The sequence below is a fragment of the Anas acuta genome, chromosome 19 (assembly GCF_963932015.1).
Source record: "Anas acuta chromosome 19, bAnaAcu1.1, whole genome shotgun sequence".
Lineage (NCBI taxonomy): Eukaryota > Metazoa > Chordata > Aves > Anseriformes > Anatidae > Anas > Anas acuta.
Window position 1 is genome coordinate 3,688,365 of NC_088997.1, and position 19,134 is coordinate 3,707,498.

General features: G+C 50.7%; 2 protein-coding genes across 8 annotated transcripts in view; both read right to left on the bottom strand.

The window, feature by feature from the left end:
- Positions 1 to 2,749, bottom strand: part of RPH3AL (rabphilin 3A like (without C2 domains)) — a 37,486-nt gene extending 34,737 nt beyond the window's left edge. Inside the window, exons 1-2 of one of the 7 annotated variants that reach the window (XM_068655637.1) lie at positions 2,241 to 2,616; positions 103 to 242 (exon numbers count right to left, since the gene is read on the bottom strand). The gene's annotated coding sequence lies outside the window, so the exon portion shown is untranslated. The other 6 variants (XM_068655640.1, XM_068655633.1, XM_068655635.1 and 3 more) reach the window with 6 other exon arrangements.
- An 8,063-nt stretch (positions 2,750 to 10,812) lies between these two features.
- Positions 10,813 to 16,219, bottom strand: RFLNB (refilin B). Its single transcript, XM_068655642.1, has 3 exons — positions 15,934 to 16,219; positions 14,912 to 15,021; positions 10,813 to 13,674 (listed from the first exon to the last, which is right to left on the bottom strand). The coding sequence occupies exons 1-3, from the start codon at positions 16,126 to 16,128 to the stop codon at positions 13,344 to 13,346; spliced, it is 636 nt and encodes a 211-aa protein (XP_068511743.1). The 5' UTR covers positions 16,129 to 16,219; the 3' UTR covers positions 10,813 to 13,343.
- Between the last annotated feature and the right edge of the window lie 2,915 nt (positions 16,220 to 19,134).

Sequence of the window (19,134 nt, forward strand, 5' to 3'; positions counted from 1 at the left end):
GTTATTTCAGCTAAGCAGCTCGCATCTGTATTAATTTGTTTTTATAGAAAATTAATTAGGCTTTTTTTTTTTAATACTTCATTTAAAAAAAATAAAAATTACACAGTCGGCCAGAGCCGAGCTCCCGATCCCCGAGCTGAGCGGTGCCGGTGTAATTAACTCGCCTGCTCCGAGGGCTGCACTTCCCCCAGGACTCCCCGCTCGCATCAGGTGCCGTTCTGGCCTCGTTTTCCTTTTAGCTGCTGCTCCCTCAAAGACACAGCGTAATTACTCTCTGCTCCGCACACCAGACCCCATTAGCCCCGGGAAACCTTAGCAACTAAGCGAGTGCTTGCTCTCGTTGCTATGACAGGGGATCAGCGGGGACGGAGGGAGATAAGGGCAACCCAGCGCCTCCTGGGAGGAGAGGGAAAGGCTCTTGGTCTTCCCCTCGTGTGCTCAGGATCCTCGTGCCACTGCTGTATTTCAAAGCACGTGGCTCTTCCAGGGGGACAGAGCAACCCCTGGGGCTGCAGGAGCGTGGCAGAAGACACGTAGGTGACTCTCAAGGCACACAAAGTCTCAGACTTGCCACTGTACAAGCGCCAGCCTGAGTCGGGGCTGTACTCAGGCCCTCATCCAGCAGTCCCTCAGCCATCCCAGCAGCCAGGAGCCTGCTGCAGGCACAGCCACTTCCCAGGGGCTCATCAGGAAGCCAAGAAGCCCTCGCCCTCCTGCTTTTGGAAAGGGAGAGAGACAGCTGGAGCAACACAACCTGATCAGACTTGACTCGTGCCTCTGCGGCTTGGGCCAACAAAGAACACACAGCGTCCAAATAAGCACAACAAAGCCTTGGCAGGCTTAGGGACAGCGTTTAAGGAACACACGGAGACACTTGTTCCCAGTCTGTCCCATTGCAATGGCTCAATCCAAGTGCCAGTGACACAGTGAAGACCTCATTCAGGGCCATCTCTTGGGTTCTGGCTGGCCCAGCTCAGATGAGCACAAACCAGTCTCAGCACACGGAAAGGGAGAGAAGTGTTGTTAGCCCGTAAGGCTAAGTGGGAAAAGGAGCAAGTGGGGATGAAGTTTTTTGGGGAAAAAAAGAAGGTTTCCATGCACCAGAGCTGCTTCACAATCCTAGCAGCAGTGGCAAGAAGCCTAAGTGCTTTAAGACGGTGCTTGTTAAAGAGATTATAAAACACAATGCCCTGGAGGTCCATGCCAGTCCTCTGAGTGGGAAGATAAAATCAGCTCTACAGGAAAACCGACATACGGTACCAACAAGCCCGTATTAATGAGAGGCACTTATTAGCACAGCTACTTGATCTATGGTGAGCTATAAAGAACCAGTTTTTGCCCTAGCAAATCAGTCTGCTGGCTCCCCAGCACCCTGCAACGCTGGGGAGGGAAGCCAGCGCTGTTCCACCTGCCAAGGTGTATCTTTATTTACCAGACTTTGGCCTCGGTTCCTTCTGATCCCCAGCCAGGCAGGTGCTCTGCACCAAGTGAATAAATAATTCATGAAGGCAGCAGGCTCTGCTCCCTCTGACTCACCTTCTGGGGCAGGTTGATCTGGCGTAGGCCTCCAGAGAAGCAAATTAGCATCTAAATGGCTAATTAGAAAGACTCCTTTCGCTATTCTGATATGTTAAAAAGCTCAGGAGGCCTTATGTGGCGGGTGGCTGGCAGGGTGGAATCAGCACCTCCCAGCCTCCAGAGAAGCATCAAGTTTCTTAGAAAGAATTGGACAGAGCAGGGAGATGCTGAGCGCAGGCCAGCATTTGTCCAGGAATCCCTTGCAGGAGAACCCCGTGCCAGCCTGCTCCGCTGCTATAACCTCAAGTGAACCAGGAACAGCACTTCCATGGCCGGCAGAGAGACGGCTGCTGCGCGGAGCCTCGCCAAAAACCTGCTTTGGGCACAGCCCTGAGCCGCAGCGCAGCCATCCTACCTGGAGGGTGCCAATCCCTTTCTCAGCACCCCGAAGCCTTAGGCATCCCGGGAGGCGTTTGAGCCACACGTGGGCACGGCAGCAGCGACTCCACGTCCAGCCCTGTTGCTGGTACGAGCAGGAAGGAAGCCGTGGACTTTGACCGAGCTGCAGCAGCCCCAACACCCCGCCGGCAGCAGGGCTCCCAGGTGCTCGGCAGCGCTCCCAGAACCGCAGGGAGCACCCACCCAAGGGTTGCAGGATGGATCCACGTGGCTGCTCCGTGCCAGGCACACGGCCCAGCTCACCAGGACTCACCAGGACTCACCAGGACTCACCACCTCCACGAGGTTGAGCACGTCCAGCCCGGCACCGCTCGCTTCTTTCCCCTGTGCCTCTGCCACTTAACGCTGGCTTCACCTGGCCGGGGAGCTTCCAGCACCGCACCCTCCAAACGGAGAGCCCTGGGGGGTGCGAGGTGCTCCCAAAGGGGGTGTGGGGTGCTCCCAAAATGGGTCTGCGGTGTTCCCAAAGAGGCTGCTGGGCTACCCAGTGGGAAGGCACCGGGAACCCTGAGCCCCAGCAGCCACCCGGGGCCACCTGCCCTGAGCTCCGGGGCAGGGCACGGCGGGGCTGAACGGGGCAGAGCCCCACCGCCCTCCTCTTCTTCCTCCTCCTCCTCCTCCTCTTCCTCTCCCCCCGGCACCCACCTGCGCCTCCGCTGCGCTCCCGCACCGAGCCCCGGAGCCGCCCCCGGGCGCGGCGGAAGCGGAGCCACCTGCACCGCCCGGCACCGGCCCCCCCCCCGCCGGCCGGGCACCCCCTGGCGGCCGCAGCCCCCGGACAGACCCCGCGGACACGGCCCCGAGCGGGGAAGGGAGCGGGGTGAGCCCCTGCTGAGTTACCCGGGGGGGAGAGAAAGGGACTGGGGAAGAGTGGGGGGCGCGGGAGGAAGGGGAGAAGGTGGGAAAGGGGAAAAAAAACACACGTACAAGGAGGAAAACCACAAGGCGAGAGCTAAATAGAAAGAAACAAACACTGAAAGCGAACAAAAAATAAATAAATAAAAAGAATGGAAATGCAAAACCGCACGCGAACGTGCAGCCACGCGCAGAATGGCCAAACAAAAAAACAAGGCACAAAACCAAACAAAACGCACACAGGCACACGAAAATCCCCAAGAAGAACCCACGTGAAAACAAAGCCACAGAAAACACAAACAAAACCACCCAAACAAACAAAACCCAAAAAATCACAAAGCACACACACAAACACAACAAAAAGAAAATAAACAAAAAGCAAACCAAACCCCCCAAAAAACAGAAAACTCAACAAACAACTAATATTATTATTATTATTATTATTATTAATAATAATAATAATAATAATAATAATAATAATAAACGAAACTCAGCAAATTTAAGAACTGTGGGCCAAAATCTGCACACATGACCCTAACAACAGGCACCGGCTACAGAAGGTGGCCTGGGACCAGCAGCAAAATGTGGCTTTGGGAGGAAGGTGCAGGGCTGCTGCAGAGGGTTAGTGCAGGGAAAAACCCCAATCACCACTGAATGCTGTGCTGCCTGCAGCGGGCTCACTCAAGCCAGGTGCTCCCGAATTTACAACTGGGGAAACAATCTAAACACCTCCAGTCTTCCCTGTGACGGGGAAACGCAGCCATGAGGACCATGCAGTTGCTCCATCTGGAAGCCACAGCACTGTCAGGGCAGGAGGACGGGGGTTTGGGACCCACTGCTCGAGTGGCTCTGTGCAACCCTGAAGTGCCCAGGGGGCTGTGGAGCAATAGGTGTCCCCAGAGCAGGCAGAAATGCTTGTAAGGAACTGCTGTGACGGCTGGGGGTCTGCTCCTTGCCATGTCTTGGAGGGGGATCACACCATAACAGACAAGACAGGCCCTTTCCTAGGCTCTGAGAGTTAAAGTGATGTTGTTTCCATTTTCCCTCCCTGCCAGGACTGCTGCGAGAGGTCTCCCCGTGTCATTAGAAGCTGGGTCCCTTCGAAGGATAGCACGGACACAGGGCAGGATGGGGTGAGCCGGGCGGCTCCTCTCACCTTAGCACGCAGGGACCTGCATGGCTCTCCTGCTCTCCACAGCTGCTTCAAGCCCACTCCCTCATAGTTCATCACTGTAAAACTTGTCTCACCTCACATTCTGAAGACTCTCACAAATGCTAATTACTGCCAGAGAAAGAAAAAAAGAAGAAAAAATAAATCTTCAGTCCGTGCTTTTACTGCCTGCTCGTAAAAAGCCCAGCGGCCCTGCAAGCCTCCCCCACATCCCTCTGTGTGTGCCTCATGGAATAAGCTTAGGCAACCTAAATTAACTTTTACGTAAATCAAGCTCAAGTCTGAGTATATGCTTTGCTTTCTTTTGGGGTTAGGCAAACGCTGAAAAATATATTAGAGGAAGCAGTGTTTGCATTAATATAGAGCCTGTATTTCCATGGAAGAAAGCGTTTGAAGATGACGTTTCACACCAGGGTACTCCTCCTCACAGTCAATAACATAAATAAATTAAACCCACGGTTCAGCCAACTTCAGGAAAAAGATAAATTACCTTATTTAGCAAGCCGTACTGGCAAGAACAATAGGCACAGGAAACGACACACATCGCAGAGCCTGTATCCATTCTGCTGTCAAATCAGCTTGTCGAGATCCCCGCAGAAGCACGGATGCTTCAGAGTCCGACTGCAAAGCTGGGCCTTGAGAGCTGCAAGTCACAGGGAAAAAATATGACACTGCATAAAAAATTTAGAAAGGCTAAATATGAGTTTTATCTTGATAGCACGAAGTCAATTTTTAATACACTCATCTCTCAGAAAGCCAGCACTTCCAATTCCACCCAAGGAACCCTTCAAAATCTCTCTTTTATCGATGATGGGTTTCACTGAATTATTCACCAGCCCACAGCTGCCAAAGGTTTTAGCTGTACACACGACCAGGACTGTAGTGGGCAGCAAGCTGCTCCTGCAGGGCTGTCAGCGACGCTGTCAGAGCATTGCAGATGCCCCAGCTGATGCTGGCCAGCACTGGCACCTTCCCCTGCAACCCTCAGGCAGGCTCAAAAGACCCTGAGCAACCCAAAGCCAAACCAGCTGATTGCTTACCTCTGAAAGGCCACCTCCTGGGGACAGGCAGCCAGGAGGTGTCACACTCAGGGGACATTTGGTGCTCCCTTTCTCATCACCCTGACTACTCCAGCCCTGTTTAGCTGCTTTGCAATTCACAGCAAGGAGCCAAGGATTTATTTTTTTTTTCCAAGCTACTGTTACTCTGATTGTAATTATTCAGTCCTCAGCAATTCAATTTGTACTTGTCCCTCTAATTATTATTCCTAAGCAAAAAGGTCAACGATTCAGTGACTAATCTGGAAAAGAAAAAAAAGTCTATAGAACACACCTGTTCAAGAATATTTAAGATAAAGGAAAAGTTTAAAAAATACTGATGCTTCATAGCAAATTAAGGTACTGCTTTACCCATTTTGAAGACAAATTCCCCACTCTGATCCACTGTTTTTTTTCACCTGCATGAACACATCTCAATTCTAATTCTCATTTCCCTGTTCAAGGTAAGTTCACAGCATCAGCTTTAATATTCCACAAGAAGATTTCCATGTTCACCCCAGCAGCCGCAGCAGGAGGTTTGTCTTGGTCATTACAGCGCATTACAAAATGATGCTTATTGGGTTTTTAAGCATTTATTTATGTCCTAATAAAATATACACTACATCTGTGAGGATCTATAGACTTGCTTGAAGAATGACTAACTTTTCCAGTCAGGATATAGGGCATGCTCACACTTCTCCCCTCAGAGGCACCGGCCTGGTGCATTACCCAGGTTTGGCACCAAACTGGGGTCATCGTAACGGCCCTGTCTCACCTGAGGAAACAAGCACAGCACTGCCTTCACTTCAGGTAACACTCACAATATGGGCAAGCTAAAACCAAAGAGGACAGTGAGAATATTCAAGCAAACTGAACGATAAATCTCACAACCCTTATACCTACAGATCAGCTCTACTGCTTTAACACAATTACTTACTGGCAAGGGTTGCGAATTGGACTTTATTTTATGAAATCATGCAGTATTTCCTTTTAAAATATATATGCCTCCAAGACACAGCGAAACTCTCAGAGGACAGTGGAAAGTTTGTTCTTCGTATTTTTCATATGAATTGCGTGCCCACCCACTAAGACCGGAGCCTGGCTTGAACAGAAAAGGGGGAGGAAGAGGAAAGGCACAGAGAGGAGTAAGGGGGTGTGGGATTTGCCTGGGGACAGTGCACCTTCAGAATACACTTACCTGCTGCTGGAGATCACCTCGCCACCCCTCTGCCTCTCAGCCAGCCTCAGCAGGGGCAGATTAAGCAGGAAACGCTGCTGATGGTCCTGCCTGCCCGACATGCCTGATATCAGATGAGTCTTCTTCTGTGTGGACCATGCCAGCCATGACCACTGGGCTCTAATTTGGCTGGAAAGTTAGATTTTGGCATAATAAAATGAAGGACAGCCACCCTTACCAACAAGTAATCCCCTTCTCTCAGCCTGCAAAAATATTACACTCACTTTTCAGCCCGGATGAATTATTTACATCCCATCACTGCCGTTCCTGTTTGCCTCGCCTTTCTGCCCCGTGTCACCATCCCTTTCATCCGCACGCACGCTCTGGAGACCTGCTGGCTGCTGTACAGCATTAGTAATAACCATCACTGCAAAATCCCTGCTGTTGACACTTTGAAATCAGACCATTAGCTGCAGTCGGAGAAGTGCTGCCTGCAGCCCGCGGAGCCGCCGTGGGAGCAGCCTCCTGGGAGGCCGATTTCATCACAACCTGTCTGAATGCAGCTGCGAGCATCTGCCAAATTTCACATCTAAATAGATCAGAAGGAGAGAAGGGAAGAGGCAGAGAGGAAAGGGGGGAAGGCAACAAAACCAGAACTAAACCTCCCATTATACCCAGGGGCAGGAGGACAAAGAAGGCGGTGCATTACTTCAGTGACTGCTGCAAAAGAGCCCGCCAGTGCTTTTCATCCAGGCTCACCTCCCAATTAAGTGCTCTCATCTCCCCAGCGAGGCTGTTAACAACTCAGCTCACCTCACAACAGGCTCGCAGAGTTGCAGGAGAGCCGCGTGTTGTGCCGAGCCGAGCTCTGTTCCCCTCAGCAGCCATCCAAGGAGCCCCGCCATCGCCCTGCTTGGTGGGCTAGGCAGAGGGGTTGAAGGGGCGATTTCCCTTCAGGACTTCATGGCGAAGGCTGCGGTACCTCAGGGAAGCCTGGGCTTTCTGCCACAGCCAGGCACAGGGGGACGCAGTGATCGCAGCCAGCGCTGGGCCCTGGCCAAGCGGGCAGGCCCGGGCTGGCCCCCGCACCATGGCTGCCCTGGAGACCTCGCTGAGGCAGCGCAGGGGAAGGGGAAGGGCCCAGTGAGATGGAGGGGAAGGTGCCCAGAGGAGGAGAGGAGGCGGCAGGTGAGGAGAAAGGGAAGGTGCTGAGGGGAAAGGGAGAGGGAGAGCACTGAGAGGAGGGAGCCACTGAGGGAAGGGGAGATGGAGCGGTAATACCTGAGGGGAAACAGAGGGGGAAGGCATGAGAGGAGGGAAGGGAGATGGGGGCAAAACCTCAGGGGGATGGTGGGGAAAGTGCTGAGGGGAGGTGGAGGGTGTCACGGAGAAGGGGGAATGCCATGGTCACTGACTCTCCCTCCTCTTTCCCTCCCCAGCAGGCTCGGGGGCAGTGGCACGGGGCCACGCTGGGGCTCCTGCAGCAACCATCGGACGAGAGGGCAGCAAGGGCAGGCGGCGGGGGGCCAGGGGCTGCCCGCAGCCCCCAGGGGCGAAGCCATCACCAGCACCAAGCCGGAGCACTGCTGCCATGCGGGCAGGTGAGCTGGGCCAGGGGAAGGGTACGTGGGGAGAAGAGCCACAGCGCTCCCTCAGAGCCACCTGTGGCACTCGACATCTCTCGGCGCTCCAGTGCCTGTGCAGGGCTTGTAGTTCAGCCATGCAGCTTCATGTATAGCTCTGTGCATGCGTACCTACACACCTACAACTAAAAGACTGAGTACATGTAACTGCACAGCATAAACAGTAGGAGGCATACGACATCTGTCAAGAAGTTTCAAGAACTGCCGAAAATGCTGTAAATAACAGCGGTTTTCTGTTGGTAGCTGCAGAGCAACTCCAATGTCCACCATCCCATGGGCCTGCGTTCAGCAGCAGCATGGCTGTGCCCCTCCGGTGGCTCAAAGCTTCCAGAAATGGTACTAAAAAAATTACATTGCTTGTCCTATGAATGGATGACAGCTTTGGAAAAATCCCTGGCAACCAAGATTGAATTTCCTGCATAAATCAGGTTCAGTAAGCATAGTGAACTCCATGCCAGTGCACAAGTGCTATTAATGCATTAACGGCCTCAATAAACACATCTGACAGGTGAGAGAATTGTTAGGTGAGCCAATCGTATATATAAATATATTTCCCACTTGAAAGTAAGATTTTAGGCTGTTAGTATTTTTAGTTCCTTATTACTGGGCACGCACAGGGCACAGCAAACACTTACCTCCTCATCCTCATTACAAAAAGCAGAAAAGCCTCAGTGGCGACTTACAAATTTTTGCTTCTTACCACATTGACAGGTAAACACCACCACAAACCCCGAAAGCAGAAGGCTCGCTCTGCTGCACCGCCTGAAATCATAAGTGATGGAAGGAACCCTGACTCAGCCCAAAACTACGCCAAAGGGATTCAGATGGAGGCAGAAGCAAACAAAGTTTTAGCATCAACTTCCACCATTCTGGACTCTGGTCAAACAGATCTAGGTCTTTCTGCTCAGCTTAACGAAAGTCTTCGATGGGATGGGATTCTTGAGGACCCTGTGGCAGAGGAAGAAAGGCTACAAATCTACAAGGTGAACAGGAGGAAACGGTACGGGTTGTATATCCAGCAACATTTCCCTGCTGAGCCTTGCCCAACTGTCAGGCATTCCCCATTACTTCATGTCAGGGCTTCGTGCACAAGCAGCGATCACACAGAATGTGAAGATTGCTGCAGTTATTTTCCAGGGGAGCAAACGTGAGCTTGTCCTGAATACCGAACAAGCCAACGGTCTCCAAGCTGCAATCAGGGCTGTCAAGAAAATCCCTCAACAAGCTCTGTAGTTCGGCGTTGATTGCTCGATGTTTTGTGTCTGCATGGAGAACAGAACATTTGCATTTTAAAAACAAACAAAGCAACCTGCTTGCTAAAATACACATGCAGCTCAGGCTACTCCAGCAATTCAAAAATGCTTCTTTCTGCCTATTCATCTTGCAGGATCACTAGTCACTGCTATTTGTTAGTGTCAAAGCAATGCTCGTTGCATGACACCTGAGCTTTTCAGGTATTCAGACACACTGCGAAATTAACAAGCACAGTCCTTGTGGCGGGCAGGGAAATTGAGCATGAGCAGCTGAATGACCTGTTACCTTGTTTGAAGGCTGAAATCATCTGCAGGTACACAAATTTACTGAGTATTTGAAATTGAGCAAGCTGTGGAGTTTGGGAGTAGAATCCAGCCAGCCCTTGTCTCCTGTCTTGAGGGCTAATTGTTAAACACAGTCCTTTGAAATCAGAAATCAGAAATTGACTGAAAAGGCCCCCAGATTTGACATTCTGAAGCATGGCATATACAAAGGAAATGGCACAGATCTCTGAAGAAGGGTTTATCCTCATCACTGCACGTAACGTGAGAACCATCTGGCCAACGTGAATTAAACTCATCAGGATGCAGTCTGTCTTGTACCCACCTACTTCAACTTCTCATAGTAAAGCAACAGCTATCATACCTAGTGCTACTATAATATTAAGATCAATAGCCAAGAGCACACTAAAGGAGGAAGTATTTGGAAATTAGATGGCACATATGAAAGCTTTCCAGTTTTCTGAAGCCCTCCTAAAAGATACCACTCTGATTTTTAAACCTTTTCGTAATGTCTCTTCGGATGCGTGATGTTTGAATGCAAGTGATGTTAATATATTTTTTACGCTGTTTAGCACTTTAAACACTGCACGATGTGCAAATGCTTGCACAGACTTTTGCAGGAGCAGGGGAATGGTTCAGGATAGCTTCAAAGCTTCCTAGATCCCAATAATGTCATTACATGCAAATCTGGACCTTTTGCAAGCAGATAACCAGATGAACAATAAAAAATAAACAAAAAAACACAAGTTATTATGATTTATCTGATATTCTAATGCATCTATTTCTACTCTGCCAGTGATACCAACAAAATGAGCATGCCTGCTAATTTAGAAAGATTTAAACAACAGTTTTAGTGTCCAAAAAACCACCACTGCATTTCTCTCAAAACAAGTTTGTCACCATCTATTTTGTTTTTATGAAGTTTAATGCATAACACATTCTACTCTTATTTTTATGCTGTATTTACTAATATAGCATTTGAGCATCTACACTTTAATTCAAAATGAACAAGAAATTCCTATCTAGTTAAATTCCTATCTAGTTGAATACTTGTTATATTTAAAAAGGACAACTGCTTCCACTTGTAGGATATGCTGAAACCCATACCAGAAACTGTCTTTGGAAATAAAACTGTATCAGATAAAAGACTCACATACTAGAGGGGATTTTCAGCTGTCCTCAAAGCACTTTTTCCAAGTCTTACTAAACTGAAAAAACTACATTTGTAATTTTTAAATACAGATGGTTTATATAGGAAATGCCTTCCTAGAATATGTAACAGAAGTAGCACATGATATAAGAGAAACAAGAGTGGAGGTTGGACCAGCAGGATATATTACATATTTATTTCTAAGTAAATACCATAATAAACACTGAAAAGCTTTAAATGAAAAAAAAATGAAGAGACTTGCCTCTGTTACAGTTTTCAGATCATTTATTACCAGTAAAGTAAAAGACAATTTGAAAATTAGAGTGGGAAGACAGTAAACTTCACAGACATCAGAACACTTGCACAGAGCTAATCAGAGCTTTGCAAATGTTGGAACATAAATAATTTAAAAGGTATCTCTACCAGTTAAAATATCTTAAAAAGCACGTAATTAAGTTTGCTTTATAAAAATCATGTGTTTTATCCTAAAGCCATACTGTAAGGGTAATTTCATTTCTAATTTAACTAGGAATAATTAATGATTACAACTTAAAATAATCTTCTCTCAGATCTCCTGCACACAAATTCATTGGAAGAACATTGTCAGAGCAATCCAGGGTCTGTGTTCTTCCTGGGTCCTGTGTCCAACCGTGGCCAGCACCACATTTCAGGAGCAAGGTATGTGAAACCACAAAGCGAGCAATGTTGCGATAGCTTTCCCAACAAGCAGTTCTGTCCGTTTGAAACCCACACGCTCATGGGTTGGGTTGTGCCTTCTCTTACACAAGTGCATCTTGGGGCAATGTTTAAGGGACAATCATGATGTGGACTAAAGACACATCCCCTAAATGCTGTAGTCTGAAACCAGAACATTTAATGACAAGACCATGCTGCTCTTAACAGTTTTGGAGCAAAGCCTACCTGAATTTGGCATCCTGTGTCACCCTGGAATTGTTTTTGGATCTGGTTTTCTGAGGCAAGTACCAAAGATTAAGGACATTCTGTTCTGAGCTAATAAATAAGTAAAAAAACAAAACAACAACAACAAAAGAAAAAACAAACCATTCAAACTCAAGCCTGCCTTCCTGCTGCATTTTTAGGCTCCCAAATTATTTCAGTTCACACTATGGTATACTTCCACACCATTCACCCCACGTGCACATACATGCGCTAAGTACAGCTCAAGAACAGGCTCCTGAGTTTTTAACTCACCGCAGACAAAATTCACCCTTGGTCTATGCACTAAATCCTTGTTAAAAGCAGGTACAGAGCTGACATTGCACCAGAAGGTGACCTGCACCTCAGGGGAGTTCTGGAATCCTTGAAATAGCCACAGCCAGCTGAGTAAATCCTCTGAGCAGCTACACCACCCTCACCACCAACACGAGGCACACAACCAGAAGCAGACGCTCTCCATACTACACTGTTCTCTGTGAACATAGAAGAAATATCTGGGTAAACTAATAAATCTCCCCCTCCCCCCCCCTTTTTTTTTCCATCAAACTCACCATAAACTAATGTACATAACATCTGGGTAGGCTTTCATAGTATCTGAAGTTACTCCCTTTGGCCCCAAACCACTTCTGCCTCTTGCTTGTGGGACTGGCGGGGTTATCCAGCAGCCTACGGATAGGCAAATGCTACCCAATCCCGGTGACATCCTGAGTACCAGAGGGGACGTGGACCTTTGCAATGAAAACCTCAACAGGGAAGCAGAGCTACAGCTGTGGATTTTGCTACCCAATTAAAATTTGACAGAGATTTGTTACCATTTACCTCTTTCTAAGAAATCCTTTACAACCACCACCATGACAGCATCTCATGTCTGATCCCAGCATCTCCCCCGCCACACTAGTTTCCTGTACACACTGCACATTTCCTGAAACTTTCCCAATTCCAACTCCTTTAGTGCAGACATGTCAGCATAGCATTGGTAAAAAACACAAGCACTGGCGTTCTTCCAACACCACACTGTCAAGACCTGACTTTCCAACAAAACAGGGATAATTTCTGGCCTGATATTCTTCATTACAAGTCCTATTACAGGCACACAAATGTCAGCATGTTACACAGACTGCAGTGCTGTACAAGTCATTACAACAAGAAGTCATTACAGAAGATGCATCGTGCCATTCATCTAAACGACTAGAATTACCTGATGCCTTCTCTGCTGCCTGGAGCTGCTAAAGCAGTTTATCTCCTGTTCTACACTTCTTCCCAAATCGCACCTTCAAACCAGACATGAATGCCATAGATAAGGTTTTTGTATCTGTTAAAAACAGAATTCCAGATTTTATGCTACTTTTTCCCCAGCAAATTCCAGAGATTGTTCATCTGGAGGAAAGAGCCCCATGATCTAAAACAAAATGCATGGCAGCTCTGTCTATATATAATGAAACAACACGGTAGATTTTCTCCAAGAGAGTGAACTGCCCTTATTTTTGCACATCCCCACAAAGCATCAAACGCACTTCCACCTGCCAGACACTATTCCACATTCTTTCTCACCTGTAGTTTTTTATTTGGGAAAATATTTCCCCTTATTTTCATCTGACTACTGCACTGCGGGGCAGGGTAGGGAAGGGAACCCACGACCTTAAAGGTGAAGAAACAAGTTCCTTACAAAGTTAACGTCCCCACAGAAAACTGCATTCAGGCCTTTCTGGTGCTTAAAGCAGAAATTATTAAGAGCTGAGCAAGAGGTGGCGACAGGTAAGGTTCCCTTCACCTGACTGCAAAGGTACGGGCAGGACGTTAGGTGGGGCTGGGACGGATGGCGGCGAGGGAGCGGCTGGCGGTCAGCAGCCGTCCAGGACGCAGTCGTTCCCGAGGTACTCGGCGGTTTCCAGCTCCACGCTGGAGAGGAACCGTCGCATGGACTTGCGGCAGTTGTAATCCAGGGTGGTGGTGTACACAGTCTTGGCGTGCTTCGGGTAGACGATTGTGGTGCTGGTGAAACGCTGGGGCTTGTTGCGGGGCTCGAAGTGGACCTCTGCTTTGTAACTGCGCCACGTGCAGTTAGGGACGCAGATGACCGTCTGACTGCAAGAGGAAACGCTCAGGCCCACTGGCATGTAGACATCGTCGATGAAGTGCTTCTCCGAGTCGTACTTGACCGAGGACGTGTACCTGAAACGTGAGAGAAGGACGTGAGCGAGCTCTGCTCCAGAGCAGCAGACTGCGGTTTTTGGAAAATGGAGCTACCGAGCATCTGGGTTGGTCCTCAGCTCTGCTCCTGGACACTTAATGCAAAAACTGTCTGCTGGTGCCTCACTCATTTATGGGAAGAGAAAAAAGCCTTATGTTAGCAGCACACACGGCCCTCTTACTGCTGTGCCAGCACCGTGAAGCATTTTCTCAAGCCTACCGCCCATCATTTTAAGGCTGAGATGTACAAAGCCTAAGGACATCTTTCAAACGCCAGTGCCTAAATCCAGAGGCCCGGACTCATGTTTAGGCTTTGCACATAAGCATCCTGACTCCTTGGAGTGCTCAGTCCATTGAAACAAACATTTTCTTAGTTTTCTTCTGTCAAGTCGCACAGAAACTCTCTGCTCTCACTCCCGGCATGGGGCACTGTCTGAAGGCAAACTTTAAAATTCAACCACCAGGAAAAATTTACACATCAAACTCCACCAACAAGAAAAGCCTCCTCATCTGGTCTACAGAGCAAAGCTTTCATCCTTTACCCTGCAACAGCTCTGGGTCTGCTTTCACCCGGTGCTAAGCACCTTCAGCTCCAGCCCCAGGTGGGCTCCTTCCCTTCCCAGCAGCAGGGCAGACAGCGTTTTTTACCCTCTCCTGCCCTGGGCTTCCCTTTGATTGCAGCAGTAATCGACTGGGAGCCTTCACTTCTCCTAACCATAAATCATGACCTTCAAAGGAGTAACTCACGAGCTGCAAAGTGATGCAGTGCATTAAAAAATGATGCGCTCTCTTAATAGGAACTCTTTGAGTTCACACAAGCAGCCACCGTTGATAAAAGTACTTAGTATAAAACCACGAGGTTGGGAGAGCAAAATGCTTTTCCCCTAATAAAGCATTTCTAGGAAGATGGCTCTTTGAAGACCTTCTCTTGTGACTACCTTCTGGTTAATCAGTTGAGAGGCAACATTTTGGAGCAGTGCAATTAAGTCAAAGCAGGAGAGTAAAACACAAGAAGTCTTCCTGGAAAAAAACACATATGTGATTAAAAAAAGGCTGAACACTCCTTTAGCCTGTGCAAATGTCCAGGTCCAGGAATGTACAGCTGCATGAGCAATAGCTCTGCAAATAAATTAACTTGACTCACAGGCACTGATAAGGCCTAGCTACTCCTTTACATGCTAACTCACTCCAAACTAGACGCCTGTAACGTAATATTTACCTTATTTCCTTTGGTGGTAAAGGGTCAAACTCAACTCCTTCGCCAAAGGATAAAGGACACAGTCTTGGAGGGCAGCTGGCGAGAACAGGGCTGGGAGAGAACACGGAATTCTGCAAAAATGCAAAAATAATCCCTTTTATGTCCCAATTTACTACATGCAGTCAAGGTTCGTGCTATATACAAGGGAACCTGCCAGGCAGGGATGTGCCTACGGGCACCGCCTGCAGGGCCCAACTCCACACACCAAGGATGGGGACAAGGTATGGATCCCAAAGACAAAGTTCTAACCTGGGAGCTGACTTCAGAGAAGCCAGCGTTGGAAACGGAAAGGAAATAAAGTCCCCAGGTAGAGCGTAACTTTCTGTAGCATAAACCATGACAATAAAACATCAACGTTCGCATTTATGAGCTCACCTTCAACGTGCAGTTAGTGCTGTATGAGTCTGTACGATAGCTTTTTACCGAAATCACCAGATCTCCCCCCAGGGAGGCCACAGCAGAGAACTACCACGGGCACCTCGCAGCGAGCAAACTTCAGCTCGCAGCTGTGCCACGGCCCCCACGCACACCAACCCAGCTCCCTCCCGGCCACCTGGGCAGGATCCACTCCCCCTCACCGAGCAGCGTGCACCGGAGCACCCCAAAACCCCCAGCCAAAGGGCAGGGCCGGGGGTGCTGAGCCCACCGCCCTGTGGCTGGAAGGGGCCGGGGGGTCCCCAGGGACCCTGCAGCCGCTTCTCCGCCCGAGCTCCAGCCCACGGCCGAGGAGGCTGGGGGGCAGTTTCCCCGTTCCCTCGCAGAACAGGGTCGCGCCCCAAAACTCTGCAGATCCCAAAGCGCCCCCCCAGCAGCCCCAACCCTCCCCAACCCCCCGGCACAGCCCGTGAGCCCCTGCCCGAGCCCCAGCGGCTCCCCAACCCCCCGGGGGAAGCACCGGCGGCTCCTCCCCGAGCCCGGCTCCCCCCGGCGGGTTTCCATCCCCATTCCCCCCCCCTTAATACCGCTGCGGGGCCGCTACTCACCGCAGCGGGGGGCGCGGGGGGCTCGGGCTCGGCGGCGGCGGAGCGCTCGGGGCTACCGGAGGCGAGCGGCCAAGGCGGGTGGGAGGGCCCGGGGCTGGGGGGCAGCCCGGAATCGGGGCTGTCGAGGCCGGAGTCTCCCCGTTTCCTGGCGTCCGGGAGCTCGGGCACGTCCCGCAGGCTGAGCCTCCCCACCATGGCCCCGCCGCCGGCACCGGCACCGCCGCGGGGCTCCGCGCCCTGCGCCCGGGCGGCGGCGGCGGGAGGGGCGTGGCCACGAGGGGAAAAGGGGGCGGGGCTACGAGAAGGGGGCGTGGCCTCGAGGGGGTGCGGCCGCAATGAATGGGGCGGGGGCGCCATGAATGGGCGCGGTTGTAGCGGAAAGGGGCGGGGCCTAGAAAAGGGGCGGGGCTTGAGCCCGGCTCTTTCCCGCGCCCCCATGGGTGGAGGGAGGGAAATGGGGCTGGGGGGTGCTGGGGGGCTGCTGCTTGCCCCCACCCAGAACCCTCATCAACCCCAGTCCTGGTGGCAGGGAGACGCCCCCCCAGCCACCAGCACCCACCCTGCGGTGCCACCGTAAGCAGCAAATGCCCCCAGTGGGTGCTGCAGGCTCCAGGTGCGCCCATGAGAACGGCTCACACGAGGTCATGGATCTGCACCCAGCAAGGTCTGGGAGCAGCAGAGCGGTGCCATGCTGTGAAGCAGCAGGTTTTAGGCACCGGCTTGGTTCACCCCGCAACACCCCAAAGCAGCTCAGCACGTCCCGAAAACAGTCGCAGGATCCAGGGCTGCGATAACTCACCCTGAGCGAGCTGCAAGAGCTGAGTGTACACATGCACACGACCCCTTCTAAATCATTTCCCTACACAGATCTGATGGAAAACACCGAGCTCTGCCCCAGAGGCAGGGAAATGAAGACAGACTGAACCTCTGCCTGAAGCTTAACAGCGCCCTTCAAAACCCCCAACCTCTCCCCCGAGCTGCTCTTTCTCAAACTCCCCCTGAAGATTTGGGCCCACTCTGCCCTCCTCAATCGCATTTTTTTTATTTTTTTTTTCCAGACAAAGCTGCAGAAGGTGAAACAGGAAAACAGAAGAGGTCTTTTCTAGTGCTATATGAGACGGAGGGAAGGGTTTTTGGAAAATCCTAATGAAATAATTGCGCCATGTCATCAGATTCGGTGGGGGAATACTCTCGTGGAGGGAAAGCAAATGTCTGCAGCCAGCCAAAGTAAACACTCCCTGGTGCAGTAACAAGCTGTCTGGCCTGATGGGCCCAGCACAAGTGAACCCAAACCCTTAAAAAGAATTCCTCCACTGCCCCAAAATTAAAAGCAGAGCAGAGCTTTCAGCCGTAGGCGTCTGTGGTTTGCAGCTATGCAGTGCTGGGAACTCCGGATACTTCCTCCAGGAATTTACATTCCTTTGAAGAAATACTCTGAGGCTGTTTGTCTTTGCTGAAAAACGCAGATGGAAACAAAAAGAACATTAAGATTTTTTGATTGAAATCTTTGGGGGCTGAGCAAACGCACCAGACAGGTGTTTTGTTCCTTTTGATTTAAATGCAACCCCCCCCCCCCCCCGAAAAGAGGGATTTTTGGTCTCCACAAGCAACGGGAAAGCCGATTGCTCCTCGTTCCAAAATCTCCCATAAAAACCCTTGATGAAATTAGACGCCTCAGAAGGCGCTGCAGCAGTTTCCAGATGAACGCGATTATTCTTTCAGAGCTGCCACGGAGCTCCTGGGCTAAAAAGCACTCTGCCAGTAATTGAGTTAGCGCAATTTAGGGGGGGGAACCTGTGGTGTCTCCCAGCAGCTGCTCCTGCAGGGATCAGGGCAGTGAGGTCTGAGGGTGAGGATCTTGGCGCCTGGGAGCTGCACAGAACCACGGCTGGCTGTGTCTGGGATGCTGCAGAGCCATGCAGGCTTCTGGAAATCTTGCTGCTCTTTACTTACTAACCAAAAGACTCCTGTGCTGGCCCGACACATTTTTTTCTGCCCTTCCTGCATCTCATTTCTGGGCTTGGCAGAGGAAGCAGAGGTGTTTGAGCAGCCTGAGGTGGCTCTGCAGCCAGCTCTGCCTCCTGCGGTGCCAGTGTCCAGAGCTGAAGACTTGTTTGTTAGGGCGAAACTGAAGGGTTTATGCAGAATTGTAGCTACCCGATAACTGAGCTACTCCCCGCTGAAAGCCTGCCTCTCTTTAAGCCTCTCATTCCATGTAGATCTGTACAAACGCTGATGGCATTGGAAATCTTTTCCCCCCGTCTGTTTGTCCACGTTATTTACTTTCTAACTGCCTGCACGCAGCAGGGACAGAGCAGATATGATACCTTATCAAGATCCTTCTTCCATAAAGGACTTTCCACTGGGGCTGGGCTCGCTCGGTTTAATCAGCAATCAAACAATAGCCACATTGACGGGGAGCAGGGCTCCATCACCGTGTGCGGGGTGAAACCACTCAGAAGGACCCTGTGTGACTCGATAACGCTGGAAAATTATTTCCAAATGATGGGAAATACCAGGCTGCTCCCGTGGGCGCCGACCACAAACCCGCCAGGCACCGCGTCCTGCTCACAGCCAGGCTTTGGGGCAGCAGGATTAACACCAGCCCTGGGAGCGGTTCAGGTTCCTGCAGCTCGGCTGCAAGGACACCGAGGACACCGAGCGGTGCCACCACCCCGGGCTGGCCAAACGTTCGAGTCCACGTGCTCCCACCTTGGGCTTGGGCTCAGCACCAGCAGAGCTGCTCTGGCTAAGAGGAACGAACGAGCTCAGGCTTTATACCGAGCAATTCTGGGTGACCTTCGCAATCGCTGCTGTAACCGGCCCCACCTACAGCGAGAGCCCAGGGAGGAACGCATTCTGCTCAGCAGCTCACAGGCACAGCCCAAGCACGAAGGCTCCAGCTCATTGTCCCAAGAGCAGCACGGCCACAGCACAGCATCCCGCCACCTGCCAAGCCGCAGCACCAGGGAAAGGCTCGGAGAGGCTCAGACGTCACTCGGATGCTCAAGATTCATCGCTGTAAAATTTGGTGAAAGAAATAAACACCCACGTCACCTCACGCAGGCTTTCTCCTGCCTGACGATGGAGGGGGCAGGACCAGCAGAGCGGTGGGAGCAAAGCAAATGAGTCACAGACACTCCGAGCTAAAGGAACTCCTCCAGCATTATGTATCCTATGGAAAAAAGGCCCTACCTCCTA